This window comes from Montipora capricornis, chromosome 7 (genome assembly GCF_036669925.1).
Source record: "Montipora capricornis isolate CH-2021 chromosome 7, ASM3666992v2, whole genome shotgun sequence".
NCBI classification, from domain to species: Eukaryota; Metazoa; Cnidaria; class Anthozoa; order Scleractinia; family Acroporidae; genus Montipora; species Montipora capricornis.
This window is the reverse complement of record NC_090889.1, coordinates 16853090-16867123: the sequence shown is the minus strand read 5'-3', so window position 1 is coordinate 16867123 and position 14034 is coordinate 16853090. Positions and strand designations below refer to the sequence as shown.

The window sequence follows — 14034 nt, the reverse complement described above, 5'->3', positions numbered from 1 at the left end:
AAGATGGATCTTCTAAGTTATCCAGGATAGTAAAGTTGATATTATCTCTGATGTATAGGCAAACCCCTTCGTGAATAATATCAACTCTGTCCTTTCGCTCTAGGTTGAAGCCACTAAGCGCGACAACATTGCCGTGAATATGACTACGAAGCCATGATTTAGTTATACAAACACAGTCCAAACTTGCATATTGGGGTACATGGCAGATTTCATCAATCTTGGGAGCGAGGGACATAACGTTCGATAAACATAGCGATGGAACATAAGCAGATGGAAAACCCTTCCTTGTTAAGATTGAAGTTGCTGTTATACGAACGCAGTTTGACGAGTTGTGGGCTTGCTGGGAAACACGCCAAGTTGGTTTGTCTAAGCCATTACCGACTCCTCGCTGCTTGATCGTACTTTTTTTAAAACGACGAAGTTTGCTGCGATCTTGAACAAGAAGACCAGCACGCACACCTCTATAACAAGGACAAAGACTTTTAAGAGAATTCATGCCGACCTTGTTGGAGCAGCTTAGGTGTAAAACTTAATAAAAATATAAATCTTGGAGGAGGTCTAAAAAGTGCAGCCATTCAGATCGGCGCATACATTATCTTTATCATACATTATTAGTGTTTTCAATCACCTTGGTACACATGCAGTTTTCAGTTTTCATACTTATCCCCGTGGAAACGTCCATTAAAATTTCTCTCAAATCTTCTACTGTAAAAAATCTCTATTCCGTTAAACGAATCCCGAGTAAACGCTAACTTTAGTGTCTTTGCCGTACCGAAAAGGCATAAAAGGAGCCGTCCGTGTCAGTGTAATCTCTCAGAGTGGAAATAATCTTTTCAGGTACAGCTAACTAACACTTGACTGAAGAAAAAATCTCCGTATAACGGTGATATGGGTAAGTCTTAACTTGGAACCTTTGTTTCGAGGAAAATCCGCTTGTTCTCCCTCACATGACGACTCGTGTTTTTCACTGAGGTCAGGTATGAGGTTAGCACGAGGATAGAGTTTTTTATATTAAAGGATGATTTTACATCGCAGTCTATGAAATGTGCTGAAAGCAAAACACATTCTAAACCAAACAGCAAGGGGCCTCATTCGAGCCAAAACTAGATGTCAGCCTCGTTTGGCTCTTTTTGTTTTTATTTAGTACTGAGTCGAGAAGAGCCATTTTATCCATTGCTGAGCATCAGCCGATGCACTAAGTGTAGTATTCACATACCGCAAGCATTGCACTTCATATTCGTTTCGTGCTTTTACCCGATACATCTCAGTGAACCACGACAATGCCGCCATTGTTTGGGCGTTACTAAGCACAGGAACGGAACGGAACGGAACGGAACGGAACGGAATATACCGGGATAAACCGGAATACGCCGGAATGACACCGGAATGAGACGGAATTAACAAGGAACAAAAAATGATTCAGTCTGTGAATGAATAAATGTTGCAGAATAGAGAGACTGGCAAAAAAAAAAAAAAAAAAAAACAAAAAAGGGAAGTAACAAGGCTTGGAACGAGTGATGATATGTTCTCACAATTCTTCATGAAAATATATTATCCACGATTAATCTTTTTTTCTGTGCTTCTGACTTCTTTCTTCAAACAGGGAAACACTGCGTTCAGGCTCGATGGCATTATTGCCAACAATCGGGAAGAGAAAAAGAGTCTTCCGGCCGTTTGCGCGAATCTATTCCCGTATATCTCCATCACGTGTGGGTCGTGGGAAGCAGGCAAGCAGCAACGGTAATAGGCCATTTCCGAGTTCATGTGCGCCTCCTCTTCAAAGCGAGTCTAGGTGCAAAGTTTTTTGTGATGGCAATTAGTTCTACTTTACATATGAATGAAAACTAATTTTCATAAGAAAAACTTTGCACTTAGACTCGCTTTGAAGAGGAGGCAGACATGAACTGGAAATGGCCTATTAGTTTGTTGTTCGCTGAACTTGATTGTGATTGGTCAATGCACAATTGACCTGTCAGAAAGAAATCAAAATGTTCACGGGTTTTCTGACTCGCACAGTGAAAGCGGCCTCCGAGATTCATGGACAAAAACAATTTGAATAACATTGTTTCTCTTGCTCCTGTATTTGTTCACGAAAAAAATGTTACTTCCACAAGAAATAATTATTCATTTAGCGACGGATATACTTGTCAATTTTTTTCTCACGATCGAAGTATTCCAAATGTTACAAAAGGCAAAAACACATGCAATGCCCTTAGGGAATCACGTCACAACAAAACCGAAAATCGGTCAGCGCTAACTAAAACACCAAATTTTGGCATTTTCAGGTTCATTCCAGTATATTCCGCTTAATTTGGGTGTCATTCCACCTCCTTCCGGTGTCATTCCGGTGTCATTCTGGCTCGTTCCGGTATATTCTGGCACCAGTCTTGTTCATTTCGTTTCATTCCAGTGTTATTCCGCCTCATTCCGGCATATTCCGGTATATTCCGTTCCGTTCCGTTCCTGTGTTTAGTAACGCCCCCATTGTTTATACTAAGTGTATCCCATCGACACTTCAGTCACAACAATGTTTATTGCTTTAATACTTTGATCGGCAATAGGAAAATTTAAATGATTCAGTTCTTGGTTTGCCATTGATTTTCCACTTGTAATATTCAGTTCTTGAATTTGGTTCCGGGGTCATTTTCACGACCATGATTTCCTTGAAAACAAATGCTAATTCACCATATGACAAATTATTCAATAACATCGTACTAAAATATCACGTTCGATGCCGCTGGTAGCACGATAAAATTATCAGTTAGCCCAGAGGACATTAAATGGAGTTCAGCCGAGGCGGCACTGTGCTTGCTGTTTATTCACCCGAAACTTCTGAAGCATGTCACGAAGTATCAGGCCACTGACTGAGAGTTTTCTCTTTGAAATCGCCTCCGGTGTCAATACTCAATTTGTTGTCATTAAACTGAGGGTTTATCGAGCTACATGTAACATCATAGTCTAGTGTACTTTGATTTAAAAGAAACGAAGGGCAATAATTAAACCCCGAGGGCAGCACACATCGCAGAATCAAATTAGTACCAAAGATCAGGGGACATTTTTTCTACTGCTCCATAAACCTGGAATAAAACCTGAGCAACTGAAAAACTATTTGATCTGTTGCAGACTGGCTTGGCACAATGCAAACATCTATAACTTGTTTCCTGGTCGCAAATTTAACCAACGTCTTTAGAACGGGAGCTACAGTATCCATCCATCATTGCGAGCTATTGCCACACAATGACAGGGCAAATCGGTTGCATTTTAATAAAGGAAACAATTGCCCACTCGTTGATCCATTACTTTACATGACTGGAGCGGCACGCGAAAATTTAACACTTTTTATGACAGTTGCTTTTGATAGAAATGCATTATCTGATGTATGCGGTTTAAATTTACAGTACCATTGTAAGACAGTAAGCAGACAGTCCAAAGTTTATTCTGTTGGCCCGAGGAGAAGATGATGGCTGGAAAAAAAAAATTCAACAAGCGAAACCGTATTACAGGTCAATTCTTTTATTAGAGGGAGCCATGAATATTACGAAATTTGGACGCCGGAGATTTGGCGATGAATATGAACTCAAGCGAGAGCCACTTAAAATGGTTGATCACAACGCTGTAGCAATTGTCCGAAAAAGAGAGAAGCTGGGAGGTCTTGGAGGAATTGTATCCACGAGAATGAATTAAGTGGTGAAACAGTTCTTGGACATGTTCCCAAGCTTATGGCCCTATGGCTTACAAAATTGTTCAAGAGGCCAACAAACAAAGAAAGAGCTGTCGTGAAAGGCAAGCGCGTTAACAGAGGGGCCGGCTATGGTTTAGAAATCGTTCCATGGAGTACTGCTTCGGATAAGACGAATTCTCAATTCAATGGTTAAAATCAAAACTTGAGCAGCAAGGATCTTTGTAGATTTCCATTACAGTAGGAATAAGGTTTTCCCGTAAAGATTTTGGTTGTAGTAAAACGGTGGGTCAGCTCTATCTATTGTTAGCTATTGTTATGTTTGTATCGAGTTGTCCGGGTTCGGGGCCTGGCCGGGGACATTGTGTTGTGTTCTTGGGCAAGACACTTTACTCTCATGGTGCTTCTCCACCCAGGTGTATAAATGGGTACCGGCGTAATGCTGGGGGTAACCCTGCGATGGACTAGCATCCCATCCAGGGGGGAGCATAAATACTCCTAGTCGCTTCATGCTACGGAAACCGGAGATAAGCGCCGGCCTTAATGGGCCTTCAGGCTCGTAACAGAGACTTTACCTTACCTATGTTTGTATAGCGCCGGATGTCACGAAAAGTTTACACGTGTACGCAGCTTGTGACTTGTTATAGTGAAGATTAAATTGTATTTGTTTTCTTGTTGTTATCAGTTATCACCTTATATCATTTGTCACCATTTCGCTTGCCGCTGGCCGCTTAATAGAGGTAAAAAAAACATATAAGTAATACACTTGCGACAGCAAAAGGGTGGCCGCGGCCACTTAATAGAGGTGGCCGTTGAATGGAGGTATTAAATACAGCAGTTTACTGACAACTAAATCGGGACTTTTCCAAGTGGCCGCTTAATGCAGGGTGGCCGCGTAATAGGTGGCCGCTTAATAGAGGTCGGATATATTTTTAGTCTTTATCTATAACATTTAGTCTGTTGTATATTTTCGTTGACTGTCATATTTAATTGTAATGAGACTTTGATGATTCCTTGTATTTTTTTTAGTATAATCTGTCTTCACTGAATAAACGCTGGTTTACGCTGTCCTTCAGGCACCCAGCACAGTCACACACGATTTGTCGTAGTGTAGTATTATTTATTGCCTCGCTTTACGAGCTGTGCACAATTGTTTAATTCCAGGTTTGCACGTTGTAATGTCCTTATAGATCACAAAGACGCTAATCGAGACAATAATCAAACACTCGCCTAGTTCACACTGTTCCTACACAATCACTCGTCCCATGCCCACACGGTCACCGGGTTCCCGCGCTGGAGAGATCCCGGATGTACATACAAACACTACACACGTGCAAATTACAGTTTTCACTGAATACGAGTTTTTAGAAATGCGAGTCTTTATTGCGGTTCATAACCCCAATCCCTATTTATATTTCGAGCTATGTCTCGAAAATTAGCACGTTGATTTACCCTGATAATACAACAGCTTCAACATTTGCTTCAACATCCGTTCGATTTTGTTGAATGATATTTGAAGATGTTGACTGATAGGGTGGGAAACGTTTTCAACATATCATTCAACATTTGATTTCAACATCAGTCTCCAGGCTGCAGCCATGGTTGTTACTATGGATACGGGTATGGAACGTCATTGAGTGACCGATTAGTGCGCATGCTCATACCCAACAAAGTTGAAAGAGGAGGGCAAACGGCTTCAACTTCATTCAACATTCACGAAAACAAAAAAAAAAACTTGAATGGTTGGTGAAGCAAAGTTTAATTAAAGGGACACTGTCATGCTAAATTTGATGCTTTTAGAATAAAACTGGGTAAAAATCTAAATTAGTACAATATACTTTAGCCCACACGTGCAATATTCCTGACAAGCCACTGACAAGATATGGAATGTATTTATTGCATAAAGAGCTATTCATATTTAATTCTTGGCGACTTTCTGCGGACACCAACTGGCGAGTTTTTTCAAGTTTCAATCTATTTCCATCCTCTCTATCCATGGGTACAAATAACAAAGAATAGCTTCAGTACACTCAAGTTGTTATTGGCAACAAAGCTACACCATTATTTTTTGGTCTTGATTGATGCAAAGACGTATTTAGTGTTTTGAAGTTCGACTGAAATAGCGTGACACTGCCCTTTAATTAAAGGCTTTTAAACTCATTCAACATCGAATCAACTTCGGTTCAACATATTTCAACAAGGTTGAAAGGAGGGGAGGGGGGAGGGGGGGGGGGGGTTGGAACAAACGGTTTTAACATCGCTGTTCAACAAAATCGAACGGATGATGAGGCTAATGTTGAAAACGTTTGCCCGGGTCTTAATTGTTCGCATTCTTGCCTCCTTGCGTTCATTCTTTGCGTCAGTTTTACTATCGATCGCAGACGTCCGTGTCTACGTGGCGCGAGTTCTTCGTTCTTCTCACGGCCGAGAAAAGAAAAAAAAGTAATAGCTTCGGCCGGTTTTACTCGCCGTCAACATCGTTTCGCGTTTTTCTCTTTAGGGAGAGCAACAGAAGATAGCGTCACGAGATCAGTATTTTGGAAACCGAAGAGCCACAAAAAATGTTATCACAAGATCAGAATTTTTTAACCGCAGACTGAAATCAACGGTTCATGAAGTGGGCTGAAAAAAAAGCCTTTGTCCACGGAAGTCTGAGATCGATAGTAATTTAAAACTTAAAAGCACGGAAGTGACGTAAGTCACGCAACGCGAACTGGTTGCTTTCTCGTACCGAACAGGAGGTGTCCGTCACTGTAATCTCTTTGTGGAACGAATCTTTTCAGGTACAGCTAACTAACGCTTAACTAGAGAAACATTTCTATGTAATGGTGATTTGTGTAAGTCTTAACTTGGAACCTTTGTTTCGCGGAAATCCGCTTGTTCCCGAGCTCCCTAGCATGGCCTCTAGTGTTTGTCACTCAGATCAAGTATTAGATTACCATGAAGACTGAGTTTTTTTAAATGTACTGAAAGCAAATCACGGTCTAAACCAAACAACAAGGGGGCTCGTTCAAGCCACGACCAGATGGTAGGCTCGTTTTGTTTCCTATCTAATTACCGAGCCGAGAAGAGCCTATACACTCTCTCCAAAGACTTAACAACGCTATAAGCGTGCTTCGTTCGTTTATACATCGTTGAGCATCAGCCGAAGTACTAAGTATATATACAAGCAATGCAATGCACTTCATATTCGTTTCGTGCTTTTACTGGATACATCTCAGTGAACCTTGACAATGCCGCCATTAAATGTTACCGCAAGCGATGCGGTTATATTCGTTTCGTGCTTTTGCTCGATACATCTCAGTGAACCCAGGCAATGCAGTCATCGTTAATACTTAGTGTTCGTAATTTAATTTTAGTTACAACAACGTTTATTGCTTACTTTGATCGGCAATAGGAAAATTTAAATGATTCCGTTCTTGGTTTGCCATTGATTTTCCACTTGTAATATTCATTTCTTGAATTTTGTTTCGGGGTCATTTTCACGACCCATGATTTCCTTGAAAACAAATGCTAATTCACCATATGACAAATTATTCAATAACATCGTACTAACATATCACGTTCGATGCCGCTGGTAGCACGATAAAATTATTCAGTTAGCCCAGCGGACATTAAATGGAGTTCAACCGAGGCGGCACTGTGCTGTTTATTTACCCGAAACTTCTGAAATCGAAGCCGTATTAAATCACCAGAAGCATGTCACGAAGTATCAAGAGGCCACTAACTGAGAGTTTTCTCTTTGAGATCGCATCCGGTGTCAATACTCAATTTGTTGTCATTGAATTGAGGGTTTATCGAGCTAACATTATAGTCTAGTGTGCTTTGATTTAAAAGAAAAGAACGACAAGAATTCTACCCCGTTATCATGCCGAGAGACTACATGAGATAGCGAGCGCATGCGCCAATCAGTGCGACGTTTCACGCCGATCAGTGAAGACGTATGTAATATCTGAAGCTTTCTAAGAAACGGAAAATCAGTCAAGATTATTTTATACAACGCCGGAAGACCAGGATCGACCACGAGAGCCAAAAAACAGTCTCCTTGAAAAATGGGAGGCGAAGACCGGTGATGCAAGCAGGGCTACGAGGGCTCCAAAAGGGAAGTCTACTGAAGATAAGATAATTACTGGAAAATGAACCAAAGATCCCTCATTGCAGCTCAAATGTGTCACTAATCATGCGGAGACGCCAGGCCTTGCTGAAGGCACGGCAAAAGCAAGAAAACAACTACGGGGAAATGGCGCGCCCAAAAGAGCCGCCATCATTGAAAACAATAACGACCACGGCTGATCCTTGTACAGAAGGGCTGTCTTTAAGCCAAAAAATCGCCGTGATTTTGAAGCCGTCATTTGCACATCTGGCTACAAGTATGCCTGCTGGCTTCTCGTCGCTGGGTAATTTGCTCAGAGAGAAAAATCAGGGTCTAAAAAACCTACAAAAAGAATCTCACGAGACTGCAGAGCTGCCTGCTAAAAGGCGCAAAGCGGACGATCAAGATCCAGCGCAAGATAACGTCTCTTGTAGCGAAGAGAATAACATCTTAAGCCAGCTCGAAAAGCAGTATTCTACTAAGGATCAGGAAGGTTCAGAAATTAACGGCAGCCTAGTAAGGATTCTCAACAGTTCTTTGAAAGAGAAAGCGGATGATGAAAAGCTGAACGACATCAGAAAGCGCTACGGCAAGCCCAGAAACTGCGACGCGCTTACCAAAATATTGAAATTTGGAATAATCTTTCAGAGAGGGCAAGAGCAGCGGATATCAATCTCCAAAAGGCACAAAAGTCGTTGGTGAAAGGCACCACCGCTGTTGTAAAAGTCATAAATGACTTACTGAACAAAGCTGAATGGCCGCCAAAGCAGCAGATTGTTCACACTCTTATGGGTGGAGTTCAACTGCTGGCCAATGCTAACCGTGAACTTAACATACGACGCAGGGAAGCTCTGAAACCAGAGCTAGATGTCAGCTATCGGTACGTCTGCGCCCCTTCCAATCCCATTACCACAGAACTATCTGGAGATGAGCTACCGAAGGCGGTAATAGATATTACCGATACTAATCGGTCGCGGATTACCTCTAAGATACAACGTGAAAGGAAAGACAAGTTCGATTCAAATGGTCCAGAGATAGCTATGACAGATTCCAAAAGAAGAACCAGGACTACTAAAGAGGGAACGGGGAAAGAAACCAGGCCCAAAGAACCAAAGCTAACTACAAATCAGTCTACAGAGGTGAGACAGTGTTGCCTGCATGGAATCGAAAAAGATTACCCCTGATAGGACAGTTTTTGACATGGTTCAACACTGCCAATTGAGTTTCTACAAACCAACCCCACGAATTGTATAAGGTATAGCTTCAGTGAGGCTGAGAATATTGAAAGGGAACTGAATAAGCTCCTAGAAAAAGGTGTAGTTGAACAAGTCACTCCTTGTTGGTTCTTACCGTATGATTTTAAACTTGAAAGGCCTTAATGAGTCCATAGAATATGTTCATTTTAAAATGGAAAGTCTTACCCGTGCCATTCAACTTATGAAGGATAAATGTTAGGTGCTAACCCCTTGCCAAAAACTTGTTCTTTTGGGGGTTTGTGTTGGATTCTCTTGTAATGAGAGTATGTCTTACAGGAGAAAAAGTAGACAAAATTGTGTCGGCATGCCAACAACTTTTAAAGAAACCCTCCATGCCTACAAAGGAAGTTGCCAAGGTGATTGAGCTCTTAGTCTCAAGCTTGCCAAGGCCCGGTTGTTCAAAAGCCGATTAACGCTAATCCCAGATTAAAAATTAACCAAGGAGTTTATTTCTCTCCTCCCAACTGTTGTTCAACGGTGATACTGGGCAAAACTTTACATTACAAGAAGTCAATCTTGAAATACAAGAAGAAGCAACAGAAACTTTCACCCAAAAGTTGAAAACATGAAACAAACGTTTACGCTAATCCTGGATTAAGTTAATCGGCTTTCGAACAACCGGGCCCAGGAGTTCAATATGGACCTCTGTTCTACAGGACCATAGATATTGAAACCAACAAAGGCAACTATGAGGCTTATATGACCTTATCGCCTAGGTCTAGAACTGACCTACAGTGGTGGATAGCTAATCTGCCCTCAGCTTATAAAAATATATCATATATCTCCATGTACACCGAATGTTCGAATGACCACAGATGCTTCGAAAACAGAGTGGGGGCAATGTATAATGGGCAGGCAGCCCAGGGCATTTAGTCCCCTGAAGAGGAACAAAGGCACATTAATGAACTTGAAATCCTAGCAATTTTGTTTGGGGTGAAATCATACCTCACTGCATTAAGGGGAAAGCATGTCTCCATTAAGAGTGATAACTCTACCGCTCATTGCTATATCAATGCTATGGGGGGTACAAAATCTCTTCAGTGTAATGCGCTCACAAAAGACTTGTGGCTGCTTTGCATGAAAAATGATGTCTGGCTCACTGCATGCCACCTTCCAGGTGTTTTGAAAACAGAGGCTGATCAACAATCTAGAGTTTTTATTGAGCGACTTGAGTGGCAATTAAGGCCAGACATTTTTGCCAGAATATTGGGGAAACTTGGTACTCCAGAGATAGACCTTTTTGTGTCCAGGTTGAACAAACAACTGAACACTTATATTTCCTGGAAACCAGACCCAGGAGCCATTCATGTAGATGCATTCACGATGTATTGGGCCGATAAGTTTTTTTATATGTTTCCCCCATTGTCTCATTTCCAGCTGCCTTCAGAAGTTGGAAAAGGAACAAGGACATACACTAATAATAGCACCAGTTTGGCCAACACAGGTTTGGTGGTCAAAATTACTGAGTCTCCTGATAGCCATCTCTTTAACACTTCCACGTCTGAAGGACCTGCTTACTCTTCCTCATGCGGGGGCTCAACGTTCCCTAAAGAACCAGCTTCAGATGATGGATTGTCTCTTGTCAGGGAGCACTACAGAACAAAGAGAATATCAGGGACAGCTGTCAGTTTGTTCATGCAATCATGGAGAGCAGGAACCAAAAGGAAGTATTCATGTTACCTCAAGAAGTGGGCTGCGTTTTGTACTAAAAGGGAATTTAATTCTTTTCAGCCATCTATAACAGAAGTTTTAGACTTCCCCTCTGAACTTTACAGCCAAGGATTCACGTATTGTGCTATTAACAATGCAAGAGGTGCACTTTCTTTATATATTACAGTCAATGATGGACAAAGCGTTGGACAACACCCACTTGTCCAGCAGTTGATCAGTCCAGACCACCAAAGCCAAAATACAAGGAGATATGGGATGTTCAAGCTATTTGGGTTGCCTTCTCCTAGTTGAAACGCTGACTCTTAAGCAGCTTACCCTTAAGCTGGTTATACTGTTATTACTAGTCACATGCCAGAGAGGCCAAACTATTCATGTGATAGATTTAGGAAGCATGTTTGAGTCTAAGGATAGAGTCACTTAAATTTGTTTTTACAGACAATTTTAAGCAAAACAAACCTGGCTTTTTAAATCCTCAGTTTATTTTAGAACCTTTTGAGAAACCATGTATTTGTGAACTTACAACACTTAAGAAGTACCTAAAATAACTGGAGGTCTCAGATCTAGTAACAGCTCCAAATTACTTATCAGTTATGTTAACAGACCTGTAAGCCGAGACACAGTAACTAGATGGGTGAGAGAAATCATGTCCTTGGCAGGAATCACAGCCATCTACTCCTTACATTATCCGAGCAACCTCTACCTTATCGGCCAGTAGGGCATCTGTCAGTTTTGATGATATCTTAAAGGCGGCTGGATGGTCATCTGACTGCTGCTTTGCAAGGCATTATAAGAGGCCAATAGCTGCATCTAATTCGTCATATGCAAACTCAGTGTTGTCCGAAGCGTGTAGACAATAAACTTTTATTTGGTGTCACATATGGTATTCTAATAGCCTTTTGGACTGTTGGTGCAGTATTTCTGGACTTCATGTCCGTGTTGCTTTGAAATCTCGTGTGGTCTCTCAGCATGATAACGAGGTAGAATTATAAAATTAAACGAGAAATACCTGGAAGTTGAAGCTTGATTGTGATTCTACCGCGTTACAGAATGCTGAGAGATTATATACCCGACACCCTTCCCACCCTACACATTTTGGCGTTGGGTAACACGTACATTCAGTCAGCTCCACAGCTTCAAAAACCGGTTGGCGCATGCGCTCGCTATCTCATGTAATCTCTCAGCATTCTATAACTCGTTAGAATCACAATCAAACTTCAACTTCGAGGTAGGTCTCGTTCAATTTAATTAAATTGTTACCAAAGATCGAGGACACTTTTCCAGTACATCACAAACCTGGAATACAGGCACTTTCTCCTTTTTCCTGTCGTAGGAAGTTGTAGAAGGACCGATTGAAGATCGTCATTTGCCTGGAATAAAGGGGAAAGAGCGTCGTTTCGTATTCTGGTGGTCATGCCTGATAGGTTTGGGGCATTTTCCTTTTGTCAGAACTGGCCGGTCAGACCCGTCAGTTTACAAGGAAAATGCAACAATTTGAGGGAAAACCTGCATGATAATCCCTTGTATTCTTCTGGAGGATTATATATTATCATCGACGTGTGTTGATTTGAAAGCGTTGGAGAGTTAGTCCTTCCAAATGCCCGGTCTGGCGCGCCAGTTCTGTCAAATTGAAAGCGTCCTTGGTTTCAACAGTGCTATTTGAGGTCGCAGTTTACCTCCTCGGTTGGCAGTGGTCGGCTGGACGATTTGATGGCCTTCAAAGCAGGAGATTTATTTTGCTTCCTGGCATTGTAATGTTAAGAATGGATGACAAACCAACCCCCCGGAATACATGAAAATTCAACACGCTTTTATCTTAGCACAGACATACTTTCAAATGGCCGCGCCGGACGAAGAACCCACGATGGTTTGCCGGCGGCTCAACTGCCCACTACTTCCCTTCCTTCTCACTTTAGCTGTACCTGCTTACAGATTACAGAGGTATACGAAACTTTACTCAAAACTAAAATCAAAGCTGAAAATGTCTTTTCAAAAGTCCTGAAGCTTCCTCACAACGTAATCCTTAAACCGTTCTGGTGCTTTCTTAGTACGTCTATGTCTAGAAGCTTCAGCCTCAACTGGCTTTAAACCTGACATGTCCGTGCTTTCAGCATTCTAAAGCGGGTTCATAATAGGGACGTAAGATGGTTTTAAGTAATCCGGAGGTCAATTTTGAATGTAAGCTTGGTATATTTTAGTGGAAGTACCTTACTTTGTAACCTTAGACAAGATGTATCCCCTAGAGAACCCGAATCTAGTTTAATCCCCTCGAATGCGTACTTGATCAGATCAAAACACAATAAGGCGATAAGACGCCAAGTAAGTCTCAATTTGACTTGAGTTTCTGTCACAGTTTAGTATGTCCTACCTGGACTCCAGCCTGAAGTTACCTACAGGCAATTTTGACTCTTCCGGTGAGATGCACGGCTTTAAGAATGAACTGTCTCTGTTATAGATCACTTCTTCATTGGACTACATTGTTACTTGGCTTAATTCTTTTGGTAACACTGTATATGGTTCAGGTGAGAGTTTCCCAGTTTTCTTTTTGTTGTTCAAGAAAGTACTTAATCTCTAGGAAATAAAGGGTTCGGTGCCGTCGTCTTCCCTTCCACTGCTACCTTCAGAGTTTTCAAGAGGGATCTATTCTGCCCTTCCACCTTACGATGCATTGGCTTTGGGCATAACGGTGTTGATCCCCTGTGTTCAATTCCACATAAAGGTAAGAAATCCTCGAACTCCTTGCTCACAAATTGCGGACCATTATCTGGAAGTGCAAAAATCTCACTCAACGCCCTGGTGATTTTTGTTGTGACTGTTGACCACATTACTACCACCTCGTAGTATCAACTGTAGGAATCAATTACAACTAAGCGGTTTCTTCTCATGGCAAGGGTCCGATTACATCTGCGGCGAGGTCTCTTGCCATGGCCCTGTGGGTGGTTCAGTTCCCTGCATAGGTTCTTGAGATGAAGCCGGACTATCCCACAACCTGACACCAGTGTCAGCCTTTGCACATTCGTTTTACGTCCACATCCATATACTTTGGAGTCCCTCATGAGCTGCTTCAGAAAACGGTTTCCTTAGATTCCGCGAAATTAAAACCCTGTCTCCTCGTAGTACTACTTGTCCTATAATACACAGTTCATTCTTGACGCAGACATAATCAGGCATATTGCCTGTGACCAGTCCCCTATGCCGATGTACCGACGTACGCTGACTAACTCTGGATCATTCTCGGACTCTCTTTCAACGTCCATAGGAGTCAAGCTAACTGACTTGTTTTCCTACGCCACAAATCTGACAAAATACTCTTTCTCACTGCTTGGATCTTTTGGGTT

At 41.8% G+C, this 14034-nt stretch overlaps 1 protein-coding gene across 3 annotated transcripts in view; it reads left to right on the top strand.

The window, feature by feature from the left end:
• Window positions 1–6381: 6381 nt before the first annotated feature.
• Window positions 6382–14034, top strand: part of LOC138055221 (volume-regulated anion channel subunit LRRC8A-like) — a 22303-nt gene continuing 14650 nt past the window's right edge. The window contains exons 1-2 of one of the 3 annotated variants that reach the window (XR_011133418.1): window positions 6382–6462; window positions 10406–11573. Coding sequence is in view for 1 of the 3 variants with exons in the window: in XM_068901196.1 (XP_068757297.1) it covers window positions 8561–8911; window positions 10406–10990 (936 nt within the window). In the remaining 2 variants the exon portion in view is untranslated. Of the gene's footprint in view, window positions 6463–8113; window positions 8912–10405; window positions 11574–14034 lie in introns of those variants that run through there. The other 2 variants (XM_068901196.1, XM_068901194.1) reach the window with 2 other exon arrangements.